This window comes from Larus michahellis, chromosome 6 (genome assembly GCF_964199755.1).
Source record: "Larus michahellis chromosome 6, bLarMic1.1, whole genome shotgun sequence".
Taxonomy (NCBI): Eukaryota; Metazoa; Chordata; class Aves; order Charadriiformes; family Laridae; genus Larus; species Larus michahellis.
The window spans coordinates 24,510,332-24,533,710 of NC_133901.1; the positions used below are offsets into that span (position 1 = coordinate 24,510,332).

The 23,379-nt window shown below is 40.3% G+C and overlaps 2 protein-coding genes across 7 annotated transcripts in view; both read right to left on the minus strand.

Annotated features, from left to right (window-relative positions):
* TFDP2 (transcription factor Dp-2) overlaps positions 1 to 18,740 on the minus strand; it is a 58,591-nt gene extending 39,851 nt beyond the window's left edge. For 2 of the 4 annotated variants that reach the window (XM_074592734.1, XM_074592732.1), the window contains exons 1-2: positions 15,765 to 15,894; positions 3,668 to 3,761 (exon numbers count right to left, since the gene is read on the minus strand). In XM_074592734.1, coding sequence (XP_074448835.1) covers positions 3,668 to 3,682 — 15 coding nt within the window. In that variant the 5' untranslated portion in view covers positions 3,683 to 3,761; positions 15,765 to 15,894. Of the gene's footprint in view, positions 1 to 3,667; positions 3,762 to 6,658; positions 6,726 to 15,764; positions 15,895 to 18,644 lie in introns of those variants that run through there. The other 2 variants (XM_074592733.1, XM_074592731.1) reach the window with 2 other exon arrangements.
* Positions 18,741 to 21,637: 2,897 nt separating this feature from the next.
* GK5 (glycerol kinase 5) overlaps positions 21,638 to 23,379 on the minus strand; it is a 28,780-nt gene continuing 27,038 nt past the window's right edge. The window contains exon 16 of one of the 3 annotated variants that reach the window (XM_074592730.1): positions 21,638 to 22,328. In XM_074592730.1, the coding sequence (XP_074448831.1) occupies positions 22,192 to 22,328 (137 nt within the window). In that variant the 3' untranslated portion in view covers positions 21,638 to 22,191. Of the gene's footprint in view, positions 22,329 to 23,068; positions 23,262 to 23,379 lie in introns of those variants that run through there. The other 2 variants (XM_074592729.1, XM_074592727.1) reach the window with 2 other exon arrangements.

Genomic DNA, 23,379 nt, shown 5'->3' on the forward strand with positions numbered 1-23,379 from the left:
CTGATATTTCTGCTTTATAACACTGTCCCAGAGTGTCTGGATTACTGGGTATGGCAGGAGCTGGACTCTTGCTTCTGTGCATCTGCAGCAAGATGAATCCAGCCATGAAGAAAGATGAAATAAGCACTTTGCAGGCTTTTGCATCCTAATAAATATTTTCATCAAGTTTTTTCCCCTCTCCTGGCAGGTGACTAAGAAGTTTCCAAATGGGATAAGGGGAAAGAAAAAAAGAATCACAACGAGAGTCTTGGATGGGGCAAACCGTCAACGAGCTGCTCTTGTAGCTTATCAGCCTTCTCCATTGCTTGACATACTGTTCAGGTAGCAAGTCTCCACCTGCAATCCTTCCATTTCCTTACAGAAATTAACTTTCCAATTAACATGAAAAGATTTTGTTCTCTCTGCCCTAGAATTAATCCAGGTTATAGCATGCAGAAGTTATAAATGGGTAGGGAATCCACTAACCGGTGTTTTCTTATACCCGCAAGCCCTAACAGACTCATTTGTAGACATAGTGTAGTAGCATCACTTACAGAAACAACTCAGGATCAAAAAAGGGCACTCTCACCATAAACTAAAAGAAATCTGCGTGGACTATCACTGCAGAACAACTAGTGTCCTTTACATTGTTTTTCAAGAGTTTCCTGTGTAAGATAGGTGTTAGGGCTTGTATAAGGCCCTCTTGATCAACTCAAGCAGTTAAACTGTTTTCTGCCACATTGACGTGTGAAAGGAGAGCTATTACAGCCATTTAACTGACCTCATCTATGACAAGACAACCACCCTCGGAGAAGCGGTGACAAATAACTTCACAAGCATGAGTATATAAATTCAGATCAGACAATCAAAACTAACAGTCTTATTCAAATAATCTGCTCGAGTGATATTATTTACTTTGTCCTAAAAATAAGTTACCATGAGTATTTACTCATTTTTCCTCTTTCTAAATACTGTTTTGGTGTCTTCTTACCTGAAGAAAAGATGGGAACGGAAGTGCAAAACAGGCAAGAAAAATACATGTTACGATATAAGCAAAGAATGAAACAACCCATTATGACAGGGTGATTTAAATTACATCTGGGTACAATGTGTTTGGTAAGCATGTAAACATCTCATCTCCAAGAGAATCTGTAACTTTTGTTCAACATTTTATTATTCATAGCTGGTTTTGGTTGGATTTATTTTCTAAGGAAGGCCAAATTACCCATAAGCGATATTCCACAAGCAGATACTAGAAAGTGCCCTGCATTTACAGAAAGCAAGCAGTGAGCCCAGTCTTGATAATTCTCCCATCATGTACTCAAAAATTAGCAAGGAAAAACAGCGATGGCGAACGTTATTCATCTTACATAAACGTTCAATCTATGGAAACATTTTTGCTATGCGCTTGAAGTGCAAGCTTTCTTGGAGACAACGTTGCTCAACACAGCTTATGGATGTGAGATGCAAAGACATTTTAGCCTAAACTCACAGCACTTCGCTTTTGCGATGCATCAGGAGCACAAACATCCGTAGACTACTGCATCCCAGTTGAGGGGCAGTGATTTCAGACCACAGACGTGACAGTTTCTTGAGGTGTGCATGTCTGATGAAAAATATGGGCCCTTTAGAGTTTCCCAGATGTCCAAATTCCAGCACTTTAAAGTTCCCTTTCCTTGACGCTTCAATAGGAAGCAAAAAAATGGAAATACTTCTGCAGAGAAGCTTTCCCTCAACTCACTCTGCACATCATTAAAATGTTTCAGATAGCATAACAGACAAACACTAACCTTACATTTGAAACAGGTTTCAGACTGCAGAAACCCATAGCCATATGCTAAACCCTGGAACTCTGCAAATTCAGAAGCATTTTTGGGCCTTCTAATAGCGATAGAAAACACTAGAGCTGACACTGTTGGCCCAAGTGTACAGTTCTGAGTAACAAAAGTTGCGAAATCCTAAAGAAGTGCTACAACTAAGGACAGAAAGCATATGACCATCCTTGTTTTTACACATTTATTTTGCAAATCCTTTGAACAGGTATATTTAACAAACGTGGAAACTGAGTTCTACTCATTTGCAACACAGTAACTGATTTTTTAAAAATAAACCCACAGACATTAGCTAAATAGCTAGATTTGCATAGTTTAATATGCAAAATTTCAAAACAATAAAATATTTATTCTATAAAATAACTATAGCCTTGTGTTAAAGTGAACAACAAAAAACCATATTTCTATACTCAGCACAAGAGTAGGTTGCCCAGACTGAATGGCATGTGCCTATCCTCAGAGGTTTTCAAAACCCAAAGCCCTGAGCAGTCCTGAACAAAGCACCAAGTAACTGGTTTCTGAATTCAAGTATCAAAGAGCTTTATGCAAAGCACCACAGTAGATGGCCTCCTGAGGTCCCTTCTAACTTACGTCACTCTATGACTCTATCACACAACACTCCATGGATGTTATTGGCATTGGTATTTATCCTTTGACTGCACTGAACAAAAGGTCAAAACTACATACGATTTGGATTTGTGCAGCTGCTCCACAGACATCCGTAGAATCACCTATTTATACTACAGTTGAATACAGCTTATGAAATAAAGAAGTCAAAGGGTTTTGCATATACACATCAATTTATTTTCTGGCTTGGTCAGCTTGAATCAAACAGTCAGACATAAGACTTCTGAAAGCCTTACCTGGACCTACATATCAAATGCAATTATTAATAAAGCCAACAGAAAAGAAATTTCAAAGACTTGAGAATTAATTTAGCCAAACTATGCCCTTGGCATCAATCTAACCAAATAGGCACAAAAGCTTTTGCAGTTACTGAACAGCCAGCCATCCTAGGGCTACCCACAATTTTACTGTGGGGTACTTTGTTAGTCATGTTGCTTCTTAAACCTATTGAGATTTAATTAGACTGCAGGATGCCCTATCAAAGGCAGTCAACTTTGGGCCCAGGGCTCAAAGTCACACTCAACTCACTGACCACCAAGCTTAATCCAAACTGTTCTCTATACAAATTGTGTACCTCAGGAAGCACAGCTAATTAGGCAGAAAATTAATGTCAGGATGTTAGACATTTCATAAGCTTCCTCATAACTAAGGATAGAGAAGTCACATATAAAGCCTCTAGACACCACACTACAGGCTTGTTAAAGGGGCAGATGAAGAAACAGGAAGACCCTCAGCCTTCTAGAAACCAAGAGCGTACCAACACGAGTAAGGAACTATGCTGTCTTTCTGTTCTTTCTTGAGTTTTGAGACTCAGACTCAGTAGAAGGATTTTACTGTGATGCAAAGGTGAGATGCTACAACAAAATGCAAAGTGCTCTGATAAGTTTGAAACAATGTTAGAGGAATCACAGTATATCTCAAGTTGGAAGGGACCCATAAGGATCAATACGGAAACAGCATAAAGCATTGCCCCAGTTACCAACCTGACCTATAGCTGAATAAACTCCACATCCTTAAAGAGCTTCTAACCAGTTTAAATTTATCAAAATACTGCAGAAGATGATGGGGAACATATTTGTGGTACACAAAAATCAGACAAGATTTTTGAATTTGAAGTTCTTTGTGTTTGATTTCTTATATGGACAAATACAAGAAATCAAAGACCTTCAAATTCTGAAAGCCAGAAGTGCCAATATAAAAAGTAATACAAGTTGTAGAATTATACTTACATTTTTTGCCGTCATGTCAGACAATATTGCTTTATATTCCGTAAAACCATAAGATATCCCTTTTCATGTTCACAGAATCTTTAAAATGAACATCCTGTAAGAAAGTTAATAGAATATCTTAGTTAAAATGTATTTTCAGTTACCTCTCTAGCTGAAACCCTGCATCTTCAGAGGACAGATTTTTTTTTTTTTTTGCTTTTTGATAAAATCAGTCACCACAATAGTCAGGTTCTGTATGCATAGTAAAAATGTACATTGCTTGGATTAGTCAGAGATGTAATCTTATATATAAAGGGCCAACTTACATAGAGGCCTAACTATATTAATGTGCTAGAGAAGCATGTCATGCCATTACTAAAGTCTTGTAATTAAAACCATGCAATCATTTGCATCTAATGCAGATTGACTCTAAAAACTGGAAGTGAATTAATTCTCTCCATCGTCTCTTTAGCCTCCAAGAACAGAGAGAGCTTCTAATTCCATCACTGCAGACATGCAAAGATCTTGGTAGAAAGTAGGAAATACTACGAAATGCACATACACAGCAAACATTAAGTACTTTTAGGAAACATCCAAGAAAAAACATTCCAGTTCAAACTAATCTTAATAATATTTTCAGGCTTTTTTATTAATCCTATGTAATTAGAATTATAATATTATAATTCCAGGAAAAGACAAACATTTTGGTATACTGAAAAATACTAAAAGCAATTTCTTTTTTAAATCAAAGCTTCCAGAAGTCTTACAGGAAACAGAAGAAAACAAGTTACAAATCAATGCTGGCAGCACAAATCATTTTAAAGACAGAATTAACTTCACAAAGCTTTTAAGTACTTTGAAAGTACTTTATAAGTAGTACTAGCTGTTAAAGAATGAACTACAAAAGACATCTGAATTGCACTTGGATGTATAAGAGAGGAAGAACTGTTCACACTTTCAAGTGTGGAATCAATTCAGCAAAATCTTTTGGAAGACACCTGAACTAGTTACTAAACATGAGTCACAACCATTTTCAGTAGAACTCACCAACTACAAAAGCCAGGTGCAATTCATGCAATCTCCTCCGTATTCTAACCTACACAAAGTTCGAGAACAGCCAGTATCTTCACCTCCCTTCTAGAAAACTGACAAAAATTGTTTCAGTAGTGTGCATAGCTAATAGGGAGCTCTACCATCACTGCATTATTGTTTTGGGCAATCCAGAATAATTTTAAATTCTAGGATGTTTGTATAGATGTCTTGGTTTATTCACACATCACATCAATTAAACTGTTATTAGAGTTAGTGGTAAAACATTTTATTCAACTTAGATGTGTTCTCCATTCCCTTTTGAATGAGTTGTATTGATCTTCCTTAGTGCCTCAATTTATCATAGCCATAATTAAGCAGCCACTCCAGCACATGAACACCACACAATTCTACCATGAAAACTTGTTTTAGTTTCACAACAAAATATCTGAGAAAATAAGAAGTGTTTTTCTCTGCCTTCAGAGAGGACACTAGAGAGAGGAATATATTCACACCCTGGGTAAAGAGGCTACCGGATCTGTGCAGCAATCCTGAAACCCAAAGAAGAGCCACAGAAAAGCCATAAAGCTATGCTGGTCTTGGTAAAGAGCAAATACTGAACCCCTGCATCATGTCTGAAAATTACGATCTATGTGCCTCTTCTTTTTCCACCTTCCTCCTCCTTCCATACAAACTCTCCAAATACATCATCTGGAGCTCTCGCCAAAATTCATGATGCAGTTTGACCTCCCTCTCTTGCTTCAAGAGGCTTTACAAGTAATTTACTCAAATAAAACATAGTTAAGAACACATTTGCTAAGCAGCTTTAACCCATTTACAGATAAGCAAACTAGTTTCATCTTTGACAAGTTATTTGCTGTCAGGCTTAGCGATCCAGAAGGTATTGGCTATAAACCATTGCAGTCCTTTGCCACAATGCTCTCCAGCCAGTACGAACAGTTGGTATTCTTCCAGCTTTATGAACACATTTTCTCAAGCTCGAGAAGCCAGACTTTGTGACCCCACCATCTGCCATGACCTCTTGTCAGGTTCAGACAAAAGAACCTACACAGATGGCCTCAAAATGGAGATTCTCTTCACTCCCGATTGCTGTTTGACAGCTTGCACCACACAGATAGAGAAACATAAAACTCAACCTTTTTGTTCTTTAGCTAGTTTCTACTGAAACGAACCTGCATAAAGACAGGTTTAGAGCCCCAAGCACACAAGGCACAAAGATTGCTTTATTCGAACTAAGGTTGTCCCTTCATAATCTAAGAATTGGTTTATAATCCACTCCCATAATTTTGCCTTTTGGCCAAATACCATACAGTACAGGGAGCCAACCCAACTGTCTGACTTCGTAAACTTTGAGCTGCAGTTTCTTCTAGAACATATGTTGCCTAATCACTTATACCAATGACATTAAAAAGCCAGTTTGAGCATTAAATTAACAAAACCCCAGACAATCAAGCTCTAATTACAACAAAACAGTACAACAGTGTTTATCTGTACCTATTCTTGTTACAAGTTAAAAGCCAGATCTATTCTGAAGTTTCAGTGATACTGAAGCTGAATCCCAGTACAAGAAACAATGTAAATCAGAAAACAGTTATCTGCTGAAAAATACTATATTCCTTCACAGGTTTATTTTCTGTGGTCCCAAGTCTTACTTTTAAATTATCCCTTTAAGATACACACATTTGCTAAAACCTAATAGTAGAAAAGAATAAAGCCCCTTACCATAACACTCTATTTTCTGCCCCCGAAAAATTAAGCTTTACCAAACCTATCCTGGTTTTCTTTAGCTTTCTCAAATTCTTATCAGTACTTCGCATATCACACATTCATGTAGACCAGCACCACACAAAGATTCTCCCCAGTCCCAGTGGCCACTTCCACTTCACAACAGAAAATGCAATTTATGTAAGTATTACATCGGTATCAAGCATCTACAAATTAAGACAACTATTGGACAGTTACCTAAATTGTTATGATGAAAAGTCCTCACGGAACACAGAAAAAACTGCAGAGATATCTTAGTATACTAGAATGATTTTTATCATCGCCAAGGAGGTTTTTCTCATTTACTTGATCAAGAGTATGGCAAAGTGAAAATTATTCCAATTAACTGCGTCAGCTAAGAGGAAAGAAAATGTCATCAGTTTCAAGAAAAAGAAACTCGTGTAATGCCAGCCTTTCCACTAGAAATTAGTTTATATTCTTCGCATCCCTCTCCATAGTACTAACTTTCAAGCTACAGTACTACAAGGCTGTAGTACTACAAGACAGCAGTAACAAAAAAGATTCCTTATTAATCAGTAAAAGCTCAGTTTTAAACCACTAATTTATGCAGAGCATCTACATGGATTAGACCACCTGTTATACATATGTTGCTTCATTGTGTCTCAGTTTTCATACCAGTAAAATTTCAAAATTACAAAGTACTTTTCAGAAATCCACCTGCTCCCAGGAAGTGTTTCCTCATCTTGTTCCTAAAAAAACATTTCAACATCCAACTCCTTTTCGAAGCAACTGAGACAAAAAAGGACCAATTTTAGTGGAAATATCTGTATGTACTAGACAGATTAATTTCTTGGTACCCCAAGAAACATAAATACAACTTTGTTATCAAATTTCTGAAATTTAAATTACAGATTTTGCATCTCTATCAGAAGATTCTATTGATTTGTCAACTTTTTTTCCTGAATCCTCTTCAGATGACTTAGTCCCAGTTTTATCCTTTATTTACATATACAAGAAATAAACTTGGCCTACAAAATGCAAAAGGCAGGAATACACATGTCCACATAACATCCAGCTTGTCACTTAATGAAGAACTTCAAAAAGCCAACCAAGGTGTGTATTCAACAAGTTGCATACAGAGAGTGGGAAATAAGTCACCATCTTCAGTTATCACACAGTAATTTTTATTTTGAGGATAATATTAGAAAGTAGCTCTTAGGAATCATTTGAAAGGAATTCCCACCATGATATGCATGATGATGGTCTTGCAGGTACAAGTTATTTTTCCAGCTTTAACTGTGTGCAACTCCATACCTTCAAAAAAGCCCTAGTGGATAACAGATGCGATCATTAGACAGACTGAACAAAGGAAATCTAGGTGACTTGACTGCTAAATTATATGACAAGTTTTTAACAAAATAAAATAACTTGAAAAGAGTAGTGAGTTTAAAAGCTTAATTTTTTTTTACATGACTTAAAAGACTGCAACCTATGAATCCAAAGTACAGAAGTTTTCACTACTACATGACACAAAACCGAAATGAGCATCACTGCTTTAAACCAAGATGCAAACGGCAGATATAACTACCTGAACGTAATCTGAAAGTGAAGATCTCATCTTGTAGTTTGTGGGAACCAGCCGACACACAAGAAATCAGAAGGAACAAAACCAAGTAAGTACCTAAAATTGACCAGGTTCTCCCAAGTTATTGTGATTGAGCAAAACACCAAGGTATCATCAGAACAAATTAACCAACAGCTCCTGACAACAGCAGTAATTATGACTCAAGTTTACATGGTACTAAGAACCCAGAAAAACAGACAAGGCCTACATGCAAGTTCAGTTAGTATAAACTGTAGCACTTAAGCTATATAACGGACAACCAACATTGAGTGTGGTTTGCTAAAAGCATGTCAGGGGAAATGTCCCTTTATGAACCTCATGCAGCATATATTGAGGCAACAAATGAATCGGATCTTTTCAATACTCTCAGACTCGATCCCAAACGCAACATCCCCATTACTCCCACTATTCGCTATATTTACTCACTGTTGTACATGTACATGACTAGCAAAAGCACTGTTGATGAAGGCTACTGAATATCTTGAATCCCAGGGATGAAAACAGGTCTGAGTGGACAAGTAACAAGAACACACAACACAGGAATAAAATCCAAAGCTGTAATCAAACTCTCCCCTAGATGAAAGTGCCCAAAGTCTCCATGCGCTTAACTGCACTGCTGAGCCTCAAGTTCTGCTGCTTGTCCAGTCCCGACAGTGATGAGACCCAAATCCCATCAACCTGGAACTAGATATTCCTTCCCTCAAGGGACTCAGTTTCTTAGGCATGCTCTTATGCCCAATGTCATGCAAGTACTAATGGTAAACTATATGTCTAAGAATAGGAGCAGCACTCATGGCTTATTTCAAAATCAATGAGGTGAAGCACATCCCTTATTGCTTAAATAAGGAGGACGTTACATTAAACATGTAGAATAATTCCCAAGTACTTGAACCTTTGAAGGCTCTTTTTAATTCCCCAGACCAGCTTACTGTCAGTCAAGATAAAGTACGTAGGGCTTGACAGTGGATAACACTCACACAGCACTTAAAAAAGTAAGATGATCTAAAATTCCTTTTGAGTTTTGCAGACAACTTTTATCAACACAGATACGCACAGATACACTTGGAATTAACAGAAATTTAGCTGGAATTCTTTTAAGTAGACAATCTATTTTATAAGCTCAACTTTTGTTCTCTAACTAGGTTTCTAGCCCAGGGTTTTTTCCATAGCTGACTACTATACAGGGCACAACATTTGGGACTCTACTGCTTCAGTGGGAAGAGGCAGGTACAACTTCCTTTCAGAGTAAAGAGCACGCTATATTTTCACAAACATATTTTTGCCTTGAGAAATTTAATTTTAGCAACAGACTGACATTTGAAAAAAATTTAGTGATCTATATGACTGACTGTAAAATACCTTGGTAAGACAGTCTTTATGCATTGCCAATATTACATTAGCTCCTCTTTCAATTAAGCTCAGCTGAAAAGAGCATCTTTTCAACTACTGAGACTTCAAAACAAGCTTCTTGCTACCTCCAGCTCATATACTGTACGATATATCAAAGAATGCTCTAAATATTGATCTGGTCTTGTAATGAGTTTTAATGTTGAGATTTTAAAATTTCCAGAGTTATCAGTACATTGGCAAACACATGGAACTGTTTAGCCATCCTGTTGAGATACAATTTTGTCTACACCCCGCAGCTGGAGGGATCTTAACATCCACTTAGCTGAAGATAATTTTACATTTGGATTTGATTAAAGATGACCAAGTTATATAGGGATAAAGAACTTGATAATGGAGAGAGGCTTAGTAATAACAATTTCCCACACTTTCCTTATAATTTGCTAGAAGCTTTGTTCTAGTTTAAACCCATTATTAACTCCACTCTTGCATGAAGATCATGACAGTATTCACTGAAGGGTAAAGGTTACAAAAAATTTCATACTTCTTTAGTTATAATTCAGTACTAAGGCAAAAAGGGAGTTTTCTAGTGATGCACAAGCTCTCAAATACTGATTGCAGCACACAAAATTATCTAAAGGGTGCAATTCCATAAAACAATTTGCACTGATGTAAAATCCTACCACTGCTATCATTGCTAAAAGGGATCTTCCACTTTTCCTTACTCTTTCCACTTTCCATTCCTTCCCCAGGCTACACGCTTTCGACAACTCCAATTTCCACCTGACCCCCTCAGTGAGCCAATTTAGTTCTGATACTGTCAGAGTAGCAACAAAGGGGCTGAAAGGGGGAAGAAAGTTTTCCACATGCTGCAACCCAGTGACCGCTCAGATGACCACCAAGGCCTGTGCACGGGACAGGACTAACCCTTCAAATTTAGCAAGCTTTTTGATCAGTTCCATGTGGTTTGCAGAAGCACACCATGACTCTGCTTCTGAAAAAAAGCATTTGTGATCTCCTGAAAATTTACTTATGGGTTGAAATGCCACACAAGGCTGGATATGGTTTGTTTGTAAAAGACTACTCCATACTTTTTAGGAGTTCACTGGAGTGTGTGCAAGCTTTAAAAATCCATCAGGAAGAAGTGGGATGTTTTGTCTTCAGATCATAGCTTTCCCAATTTCTTATGCAGCAAGAAGCAGGATGAATAATTTGCTTTTGACAGACAGCAGAAGCCTGCTGTTACAATCAATACACAGCTTGAAATTTTATCAGTTATATGTATGAAGTTACTGATTTTTAAAAATTGTTTAAATGTATTTGCAATTTTAAGTTGAATTTTAAATAAACTGAAGCTTATGACAATTGGATTGCACATTTAAGAGAACAGAAATATATTTCTCGAGTTTCTCAAGTCTCAAGGTCAAGTTTATAACGAAATGAAAAGTTACCTAACTCTTTCCTTACAATAAATGGGGAGCCCATGCACACAAAGGTTTTTGATTTCACTCTGGGACATAACCTCACTTTCACCTGCTGTTCCTAATCTCATTCATAATTATTGGTCATGTTACTGCCATAATTTCTATTTCAGGACAACTACATTAATTGTGGTAATTGCAACTATTGCTCATATGGGAAAGGTTTAATACTTGGATGACCGTTATGGTTTACAAGTGACTTTTAATATGTTAATGCATTGGCATTCACAAGCCTTAATGAGCATATACTGTCACATTTGCTTTAAGACTTTAATTCCCACAAATACCATTATTATAGCTGCTACCAAGTTGAAGAATTCATCCATACAACTTCACTAAAAGTTCATAGACTTAAAGACTGCATGCACCTGTAGCAACCTGCCAATTTAATTCTGAACATATGACTTTATTTTTTCTTGATTTTTTCCACTTACATCTTGGGCTGAAATTCCCAACAACAAAATAGTGAATGAAAACCGTCACTTATTCACGCAGAACACATCTGCTAACACCTACCATGAGGAAATGTATTATGATTCCTTTCAAAGCAACCGCTTCATGCACCCTGGAGACAATATAGTCACCTGACAGAGGTTAGTACGGGACTCTGTTGAACAAAAGAACTACAGAGATTGTAAAACAGAACTGAATCATTTGCTATTCCCACCCAAATGAAGACAAACCTGGCAGAAACAGGAACCTGATGAAACAGGACAAACCTGACTTGCCAAACTAAGCATGCCCTAACTTCCACAGAAAAAAAAGAAATTAAGCTACAAGACCAGAATTACATTCACCAATGGACTTTGGTGTATAGACGTTAACAAAAATTCCACGTTCAGGAGACAGGCACTCCATTCACTGTTAGGAAAGAATCAGCTACCTAGGAACAGGAGAAGCCTAATCGCAACTACCATCACTGCTTCCTCTTACCGCTGTTTGTGTAAAACCTGATGGTCAGGGCATGTCTCACTGACTGAAATAACGTAAAACCAGTCAAAAGAAAAGGAACATCACCTTTATAAAATCCACTTATAAAATGGATTATTTCTAGAAGCTATGTTAACCAACAGCACGCTTAGAAATTTTGTGAAAAACGTGGCTGTTCATGTCTATCAAATATCCCAAGGATTGAAAAACAGGAAGATCACAGTGCCAGGACCATTCTGGATAGTGCCTTCAAGGATATCTCTAAAGGAGCCCCCTCAGCAATTCATGCTTAAGTGATTTGGGAAGTCAACAATATCAAGTTGTCTTCTACCTCTCTTTTAAACGTTATCACTAAATCAGAAAAAATGAAATTGTGCCAACACCTGAACTTCTGCAGTTCACAACCAAGCCTACTAACAAAAACAAAAGCTAATCTTTTTCCAGCTTAGTTTCAGTCTCTGTTGTGACAGCCAACACTAAACATGAGCTGGCTAAAGCATTATTTTATCACCAAGTCACCGCTGAAAAAATATGAAAATTTCTATAGGTTTCAGTAAAGACAAATACTCTCAAAAGTGGCTTCAGTAGGCTGTGGATTTTGCAAACTGTGTTCTGAAAGGCAAAGAGTTTCTTCAACAGTACTAAGTGAATAGCTAGCTCTAGGAGAAGTTATTTCCAAATATCATGCCTTTTTCTTTAATTACTGTTCTGTATTTCACTAGAAATATGATATGCTAGAAAGCTGTGCTTTTGTTACAGATTCCACTACTGCATATTTTAGGATATACTAGTATACGCGTTATTAGCAGATATCATATATAGCAGTCTTGCAAACTGAACTATCACAGGCATTTGATTTGCTTAGACTGATTTGTATAGTATTAATATTGGAAAGTATCAAAGTAAACTTGAACAGTCTGTAAAGACCTTTACTGGAAACTGTCACTGCACACAGGAAATCAGAAGATGGAGCAATAAAGTTCCTTTAATGAAACCATAAGTGTAAGATCACTCACTACTGCCCCACCTTCTTGCAAAAGAGCTGTAGTCTACAAATCAGTAATGGGGTGAAAAAAGAATTAATTTCATTTTAATACCGGATGTTACAAAAAAACACGTGAAGAATCAAATCAGGAAGTTGTTATAGATCTGTCACTCCCTACCATACCTGCACCTTTTTACAGTATTTCTGAGCATATACCTAGTTTTTCAGATCCCGCAACAGCTGTTTATACTATCAGCTTTGATATAGTATATGTACTACTACCACAGCAAGATGTTTGGATTGTTTTCCGCTAAATGCCTAAAATTTTATGATAAACTTGTCTGATTCCAGTGGCTTCTTGGCTTTGCACACAAGAACTCCACAAGTTTATTTCCTCACACCGGACTAGACAGTTTATTTTCTCTATTTTAAGATTCATTGTTGATTCATTAGTAGTCCTGTCCTGTGAATGTAATCGGAAAGGTAGATGAAAAATTCTTAATCATTACGCCAAAAAAGTATGCAGAAAAAGCCAACAATTGAAGAAATTGTTGCTTATTAAAGAAAACCCTAAGAATAATATTTTAAAGTAGCACATCAGAAGAAATTCAATTCCAAGAACTGAATTAGGCTAGCTGTAACTAAAAAACTCATTCTGATCCACATTAGGACACAGAAGTTCAGATATTACTATCTGGACAGTATGGGCTGCAGCTTTCTTCCCCTAACCACATCAGGTCACTATTCTTCTCTCATTTTAGAGATGTGCACTAAACTTGCCTGCAGGCACAGTGAAGAGGTCTGCACACTTAAACCAGGTGTCATTATAAATTCTTGAAGGGGATGGAAAGTTGGAATTTTGGTTCCTATTTTTTCGCTAAACCTATAACAACACCTTTAGCCAAACCAACTGAAAGATCTTCACTGTGAGGGTTCTCACAACTGTCCAGGAAGTATGTCCAGATGCACAAGAGGCCCCTACGGTAGTGTCCAACATAAACGAGAACAGAGGAAGATAAAGAATTCTCCTGTAGTATTGACATCCCTTGCAAAACAGCACTCTGCCTTTTGTCCAGCTGAATTGTTGGGTCTATCCCCTTTACACTGGATAGCTGCTGTCAAGAGGCTGCATTCAAAACTGTACCTTATCAGTTTGTAAAGCAAGGTTGCCGGTCAGAACCCTCTGCAGCAACAAAGCGCATTCCTGACAATGGTATGTGTCTTCTGTTAATTACATCAATATAGTACAAGTTAAATGGTTTCATTTTGTTGTTACAATAGTGATTTCTGTACAAACAGGGCGTGGTTAAAAAAAGCCCAATAATTTATCAGTGAAATAAGATCACCCTATCCACCCATAAGAGAATCTTGCTAATATTTAATAACTTTCATTTTTTTCCTTAGAATAGAATTAAATCATTTCACCTATTACTCTTTCTTCTTCTAGAGGCACTAGACTCACTCCACAACAAGAAAGTTTTCAAAGGACCAGAATTTATCTTTTTTTTTCCTCTTATGACCACTTTCCTGTCAAGTCTTTTTTTCTATAATGCAAACTTCTCCTTACTCTTTCATGTTTACTCAAAGTGATGTAGTTAGCACCTTATATGCTTTTTTGAACAGAAGTTCCTGAAATTCAGTAATTTGCTAGGTACATCTTTGAGTACACCTAGCATTGTCACAAATACGGGCTGCGAAATACACTTCTGCATTTGTTCTATAACACTGGTCATCTGTCAGGAGTCTTTGCCCCATGTATACAAATCACACATTTTTTTGTGTAAGGGAGGACATAATACAATCAAATGAACTGAAGTTATTTTGGGAAGGGTAAAGAAATAGAGAGAAATTTATTAATTTCCCTTTTAATAGCATCAAGTTATACTACTGTAAAATTATTTTTTAATCAAAGATTATATTAAGTTGCAATTAGTTACATCACACAACCTCCAATGTTTTGCTGTTCTCTGTCAGCATAGTTAAGCTACATCAATGACAACAGCTGAAAAAAAAAAATATATCAGCTGTTAAAAGTATTAACGAAGTCATGAAAATAATTGAACTGATTTCCAAATTATGAAAACTGACCTAGTAATAATTTTAAAATTATTTTTACACAGTGTATTAAATCATACTGAACTATTCAATTTCTCTGTCAATTAAAACATTTACAGCAAAAATGAAAACCCAAGTCCTTTCTACAGAGGAAAGCACCACAACCTCTGATATACAGCTCAGCATCATGCCCTCACCCAGCGAGGGAGCACGCTCTCAGATGCGGTTTTCTTCCCCATTTCAAGGAAGTTTGCTTATTCCGCATTTTCCTCCTATTGTTTGCATTCTCCATCCCGAAAGGCGGTATTTATATTTGGATTCACCCCTGCCGCCGAACCCTTTACGGTTGAGAGCGAGGGAAGGCCCGTAGCTCGGGAGGGGGGGAGGAGGGGGGAACAGGAAGAGCCATTCCATTAAGTTTTGTTGTTGTCGCTGCCGGCCCAGCCCTCCCCCGGCCCAGCCCGTCAGTCACCCGCCACGCTACCAACTTCACCCTACACTTTGCTCCCCCGCTCCCTTGTTGAACCGTGACTCCTCACGGCGGGGGCCGGTCGCCCACCCCCCCCGCCCCGCTCCCGTCCCCCTGCCCCGCCGCGGCCGCCCACACCCGCCGCGCCGCCGGCCCAGGCCCGCCGCGCTACCCACAATGGAGGAGCGGGCGACCCGGCGGCGCGCAGGGCGCCTGTCACCCGCCAGCCGGGCGCGCCGCCGCCCCGCGGCCGCCCGCAGGTGTCAGGCACCGGCTCGCCTCCCTCCCGGGGCGCGGCGGCGACGAGACCGAGCCGCCAGACGGCGCGGGGGGGGTGGGGGGAGGCGGCCGTTAAACGGCGCGGGGCGGGGGAAGCGGCGCCCCGGCCCGCCGGGAAGAAAGGCGCTGCCCCTCCCTCACCGCCCTCCTCCCCCCCCCGGCTCCCCGCTCACCCGCAGGCCCGGCGGCGGCGAGGGAAGAGGCGGAGGGAAGGCGGCGGCGCGGGCCGGGCCTAGACAGCGGCGCTGAGGCGACGAGGCGGCGGCTGCCCCTCAGCAGCAGCCTCTCCGCGCCGCGCCGCTCCGCCCGGCCCCGCTGCGCCGACGACGCCTCTCGGCCGGGCCGGCGCCGCGCACCCGCCGCCGGCAAGGAGGCCCCGCAGACGGGAGCGCACCAGGGCCGGTCCGCCAGCCCCGGCAGCGCCTCCAGGCCGGCCGCCGCCGCCCCCCCGCTCCCGGCCCCACTCGCCGCCTCGCTCCGCCGCCGCGCCGCGCGCTGCCCGGGTCCTTCTCCCCCGCACAAGCTTGGCGGCGTCTGGCGAGCGGGCGCGCCCATTGGCCGCCACACCGCGTGAGGTCAGGCGGCCTCCCCGCGCTATTGGCTCGATCCCGTGTGTGTACACACGCCGCCCGCCAATCCGCGGGGCGACGGGGAGGGGGGCGGGGCGGAAGGGCGGGGCCGGCCCAGACACGCGGCCGCCAGCTCCCCTCAGGGCCCCCGGGCGGGCGGCGGGGGCGAAGGGCCATCAGGTGCCGGCTGGCAGCGGGGACCGGGCGCCGGTCCGCGCCCGCTGACAGCTCGAGCTGGCCGCCCCTGCCCTCTCCGGCTCCGCCCTCCTGAGGCGTGGCGCTGCAGGTCGTTATAAAGTATATAGATTTCGTATTTATATACATGGGACGGCGCCGCAGCGTCTGCGGGCACAGGCCCTGCCGGGCTCCGCTTATCGGAGAGGAGCCGGGGGCCTGGGAATGCAAAGTTCGGCGCGGGCTTGGCCGCCTCAGGTGAGCGCCCGCCCCTGCCCTGGCGCGGAGGGCGCAGCTGAGCGGCCGCGGCCTGGCGGCGGCAGCGGCCGAACAGGGAACGGCGAACCCCGGGCACGGTTTGCTCCGTTACCGTGCCCCGCAGCGGCTCCGTGACTTCCCTCCCGTGAAACAAAGGGGCTCTTGGCGAACAAAGAGGGGACGGCGGTGGCGAGGGGCTACCGCACACCGCAGCCCCGTCGCCAGTGAGAACCCGGCCGCCGCGGGGAAACGGAGTCCGAGCTGCAGGGCCCGTTGTTGAGACTTCAAAAAGTAGTTACTGTCTTTTAAAAAAACTGATTTCAACAAAGCAGGATAACGTATTCTTATAGACAGAATATGAACAGTAAACACTCGTGGAAGTAAATAAAATAAGAAATAATATAAAATCAGCACTAGTTCCATTCCAAGCAATGATGTAACGTTAGTTAAAGAAAGTCTTTCTCCTGTACAGCGAGGCACACATCCAAGACGTGCAGTAACCCATCTTTCAATACCCCGTAACACAAAGTCACCTTAATGCCGCTAAGCAAACTGAGCAAAACAAGGTTTATGCGGATGCAGAAACACAATTTATATGTTTTAGAAACCTCTAGACCATACACAGAGTAGACCAAGTATGTTAAACTGCTCTGTAAAGCAAGAAAAACCACATTAAATGCCCTAGAAAGACATATGCGAGAAACATCAAAAAACAGGTGTTCAGCCTGTAAAACAGAGTTCTCAAAGGACTAAGGAAAAAAACTAGTAAGCAAGAACGATATGTTTACTTCAGTGGGATAGTTCACAACTGAAAATCTAGCATGTGCCCAGGAACTTTCTGACTTTGTGGTTTCTTTTCATCCTCTACAAAATACTTTCATCACGTGCAACGAGACCTTTACCAATATTTGCAGTGTTATGCAAGATACCTTCATGAAAGTATTAAAAAAAAAAATGGCAAACTATAGTGTATTCTCTTGGAGACCCCTCTAACAGGTAGAGTCAAACAGCTAACATAAAGGCAACTGAGAAATGCCCTGACAGGCACAGAAGGCATATGCTGCCTTAAAGGAGGAAGCAAAACAGAGGCAAGCCAGGTTGGCTGGTTTATTGCACTGTTCAGTAAGTTACCTGAGCTAAACAAATACTTGAACTCAAACCCAGCCTAAATAAAGACACTTATGCTTCAAATATCTCTTTTTAGTTCATTGGTTTATTTACTTTTCTGGAAGAAACACCGATGAACTGAAGTCAGATACTATAACTGATCATGAGCATGAAAAACAGGCATTTTAACCATTAAGGAAAGGAGAAAAAACAGAAAAGGTCACTATTGTTGTTTGCTTTCAACAGCAAACTGCAGAATGAGATGACTATATATACACACTATTGAGTTTGAAGCTGCTGCTGAAACAATGATCAGTTTGAATGAGGGCAAGTACGCTACTTCTGTAACGCTCTAAACCAATATATAGTCTTTCAGAACTTACACAAATCCCAAGCTGTATCCCAGAATGAGGGCTGCACTGGAAAACATCTTGGAATTGTTTTTTTAGTCATGCTAAGGCATGGGTTTAGTGGCTTCTTACAGTAAAACCCACACTGCAGGAAGTTCTCATGTCTCCTTCCAGAAAGGGTCAGTGGTCTAGCTTTGGAACACTTTTCTCCCTCTGGACAGCCAGATCCCTTTCAGATCCTCCACCTTCCCCTTTCACAACACATCACTTTTCAATATTTGCTAGTTTCATTGCGTTCTTGCAAGCTCACAGCCCTTTGCTGTGATAATCTATACAGCCACTAACCCAAAACAGTCCCCCCACCTCTTTTCTCCTTCTGAACTTGCCCCTAGTCCCTATAAAACCTTTAACTAAAAAGCTGTCCAACTTCTGGGTCAAAGCACTACCCTATTCCCCAACTCAACCTGCAGTACTGACACACTTGTTTGTTCGAAGAGGGGATCACATTGTTGTCTGTACTTTTTCGCTTGGACCAGTAAAAGCACAAACCCTCTCTATTCCACGCCCTGCTGACTGGCAAGAAATGATTTCTTACCTTTTTCCACAAGGCTGCTGTTCAGCTGGTGCGCCTCTGTGCTGTGCCCTGACCATGGAAATGGCAGGACTAGTTGGAAGGATCTTGCTACAGAGATTATACAAAAAAGAAGCTAGCAGGCTGAAACAGCAACTCAGTATTTTCCTTTTTTACTTTCTTCTGACAGGGAAGCAAGTATAAATGCTCTTGTCAAAAACAGATGAGAGTGTCTGAATTAATTTTACATAAAATTAGCTGTTACAGGAGAGAAGAAAACACTACTTAAATGAAAACAGTACTCAAAAATCTTGGCAAAGTTCATTACAGTGAGATTTTAAACATAGCTGACTTGATTCTCTTAGTTATGTAAGAAAACGCATACAACGTCTGCCGAGTATTTTCAACTGTCTGAAGACTATTTTATCTGCCTTTTCTCTTGACATGCAATAATTAATCCTACAGTAGTGAGATCCCTCCAGAATTAGAGGGATTTTTCATGCCATGTAGTCCCCGCATATATAATAAGACCATGTGTCATTATGAATGATACAACTTTCAAACTGGTTCAGAAATTATCTACCATCAGCACCATGTGTATTTGGGAAGGCAGGATGCCCAGAGATCATTAACACATCTCTCAAATGAATTTCCAATCTTCACATGCCTGACGAGGTGCATTCCTACACAACCCTAAGTAAAACATTCACAGTCTCAACATGGTGGTATCTCTTATAATGATAAAACTCCAAACTAGTTAATATTTATAATTTTTGTAGTGTTACCTTTACTATCAAATATAAATAGCAAATGTAATAAAATGTATCAAATGATAGCAAATGTAGAATCATATATACTTTTCAAACTGATGAAAAACACCCCGAGTCAAAAATCTAAATATAACTAAACAGGGCAGCAGCAAAAGCAGTCCTATTTTAAATAAAAGTTAGTATGAGTGAGGTTCTACAATGGTCTTAATGCCCTTCTGTGTAGCAAAAATTGAGACAGCAAAGCACCTATAATATATCTAATTGCTTAAAGCTCATTTAAAATTCATTATCAATTAACACGTACCATTTTAAGATATCAGCACGCTAAAAATTTCCTGGGAAGATAAAGTCGATTTTTCTTGTAACAGATAAGCAAAAGAGCCGTATTGCTCAGTAACCAAACTCCTTCAAGATGTCTATTATTCTGTTCAGCCTTTGGGCAACTACCCGTCACAAGCTGTGGCAGATGCTCAAACCTGCAAAGGCTGCTCCATCTTGGTAGACTTAAAGACACCCTGTGTTTATTTCAGACTTACTCACTATTTGAACCTCTCCACAATAGAACACACAACCCTGCAGATCATTTGAAAGGCTCAAGTACAGTAAGGCCTTTTTGCATCCTTTATTTGCAGTGAAGTTTCTCTCCTGTAGATTTGAGACTAGTGAAAGGGAAAGAGGTTAAATTTCCTACTTCATATTAAACAGTGACAGTGGTAAACAGTTATCCAGAATAGGTCCTCTAGGACACTATCTAGAGCAAGAGGATTATATAACGTCTTCAGTATCTCCCACCTTTCTAGCTGTGCTATGGCCAGGATGAAAACCACCACCAGGTAAAGTTGCAGTGAAAAGGCCCATGGCTCGCTGAGCTACCTTCAGCAGTGATTTGAACAAAATCAGATTCAGGTCCCATTACATCTCCATCTGGGAACACTGCGGGAACCCTAATCAAGCCTAGCAAAACCACTAGACTATTAACTGAACATAGATAAAGGAACCTCCATCAAGAGAGTAACAAGTGGACATTATCCCTAGGCAGACTTTGATGAAACTGAACTCCTTCAGTGAGAACAAAGTGTAGAAACCAGCGACTGAGGCCACAAACTTCTCCGAATGCCAGACTGAAAGCCTTTTTGTTTGGTCTAGTAGAACCTTCTTGCCAATAAGCATTTTCTTTAGCAGTGAGGTTGAGATGACAGAAAATCACAAGCTGAACACAGGTGTTGAAGCAAAGCAACTGTTCCATGTATCCTGTAACTACAGGTTCTTACCTTACAGCAGGAGGAGGAGTGGAGGGAACCTCATCAATGGACTTCATATTAGAGTCTTGGCACCTGGACAGCTATATTTTTTGGTCCAAAAAGAGGAAAAAAATGAAGTACCTGTAGAGCTATCAACCATATAGATTGTGTAGTCTGCCATATTACTAGAAATGAGCAAACAGACCTGAACTGCTCAGGTTCAGGATTCCCATTAAAGTAGGTTTAGGAGAAAGTGATCTCTGCAAGGATATCCAGAGGAAAAAAAAAACCACAACGTGCCAAGATGTAGCACAGGCTGAAGGACAGAAAGTAACAGAAGAATGAGAAAAACGGTATGTTAAGCTAAGGGTGACAGACAACTGAGGTCTAGTTTGAAGAACACCACAGCTGGAGTAGATGCTCCAACTCATGGCGGATGACTGTTAGGAAACTGAGGGAATGGCGTATGGTTTGACCTTCCATGATTCAACACGACAAAAAGTGAATGATAGTTCTTCGGCCCTCTTCAATAATGTTATATCTATAAACATTTCTTGTCTCCAGTGTCTGTGGAACACAATCACCCACAGCGTGAATTTCATACTATTCTGAAATGAAAGCGTTTAATAATTTTACATTTTTGAAACTGATTTACACATAATCCTGAGAAAATTAGAGTAAGATTAGTGATAAACAAATGCATAAGAATAATTAACTACACATTTATTTAATTATAATTTATTTAAAAATATAAAAGTAATTCATTCCTTCAAAAATAGACTTTTGACCCCCTTTTAACTAACAACAATAAGATTTAACAATGGGCTTGAAAATACTAATGTTACAGATTTTTACAACTTAGATAGCATACCTGTAACTACTGTTAATGTATTTGTATTAGCCATGCCACATAATAAAATTTTTGGTCTTTATAAAATTTAAACAATTTCAGCTACAAGTTAGCTAGGAACCATCAGGTACAAAAATCCTGGAATTTTATTTTTTTAAAATGGAGTAGTGAAAGCTTATTTGCTTTTGCATTTCATCTTAATTTACTGCACAAAAATGTCATCAGAGACCTGGGTTAAATGCTTCCTTAGAAAGTCAACCAAAAGGTGGGTAACAGGCTACTGATAAGAACATCTCTTTGTACGCAATCAAGTTCATCACAACTCACCCCCCAACAATCATCTTACGTTTCTTAGAAATGCCTAGGGAATTATATGTGCCTTTTATTAACATACCAAAGATTTTAAAGATCAGAAGGGAGGTAAGTTCCTCAGTAGAAAACCCATCATAGGAAAAAACTCCCCATCTCTAGTACGCTGTAGGATTCAAGCAGCTGGGCCACCCAAGGGAGGTCACTGAAGGGACACAAATGCTGCAGCTGGCCCACAGCTGTCATAGGGATGATATGAAGGTTCATTATGGTATGGTAAGTAACCTAGCAGCAGGAGGGTAATAAATTTCAGTTATGGTCTTTACTGTCCTTTTAATGTCAGGGTTTTATAAATAAGCATTAAAAAAAATTTAATTCTTCTATAATTAAAATGCCAATTTCTACCAGTGCAGGGAGCGCTTCATTGCTTGTAGCCAGATACCCATAGCAGGTTTGTATTCCTCCGAGTCCTTCTGGGGCTCAAAAACTGCTTCTATTCGCCTTAGCTTCTTTAGTTGCTCTTTGTCAGTCCAAAATCCTATAAACAGAAAGTTCATTCTCAAGCTCAACTGCAAATATGTTATTTTTGAGTTGTTTTAATTTATTTCCAAGAGATCCACAGAAGAAACACAGTAAGAAATCACGACAGCTTTTCTTTACTCAACCAACAACTTTCTCAGAGGGAAGCATATTTTTAACATTGTGAAACTCCTTTCCAATAGCATCCACTTGTTTGGAATCCTGACAACAGCACATCTGCTTAACTGGGATGGTGTCCAAGGAACAGCTCTGGTGCGCTGAAGTTCCCTTTGGTTTCATCCACACCGTGCTTTCAGCTGCCAGGTCCCTCTCAAAGAAGAAGGGCCACAGAAACAAAGACTTCGCTCTAGTTGCTTTCCTACTGTCTTAAAAATTGCATAAATGGCAGAAAACAGCTGGAATTACATATTCAGATTAATTTATGTTATTGAATCATTCTTGTCTGTCAAGGGCTGCAGCTTTCTTACAGTTTTAATTGCTGAATAAATCTTACCTGAGCCTACAGTTTTTATCTTCCAGTTGTGTTTACGTATCAAAGCAATTTAATTATCGGAAATACATTTTGTAGGTGTGTATTATGCGAAACCCTTGACAGTTTGTAGTTTTAAGTCTGGTTAATTATACACAACAATTCTGTGTGAGTAGAGCTGGATTTTTTTTTCGCTGTAATTTATTTTGTACTTCCATTGTATTTATTTCTGTGAAAACCTTAAAGAATAAAGACTCAGTTCACAGATGACAGGACACAGCTTCGGTAGGAATGACACAGCTGCTTCGTGGTCACGTGCTCCATCCCCACCGAGCACCACGCTCCGGGCAGCATGCATGTGGGAAGGGATGCAGCGTCTGGGGCAAGAAGGAGGGATGCAGCAAGACTGGGTTCACCTCTTCCTTCTCCAGTAGGAGAAATGTACTGGTGTATGGTACGCTCCTAAGTGTAAATGAATCTTACAAACATACATGCAGATACTTTTCACATTAAACTCGCTGTAGCTATTCATTTATGTAAAATTAAAAAAGCATATAACTGCTCAGCAAGTTGGGACATG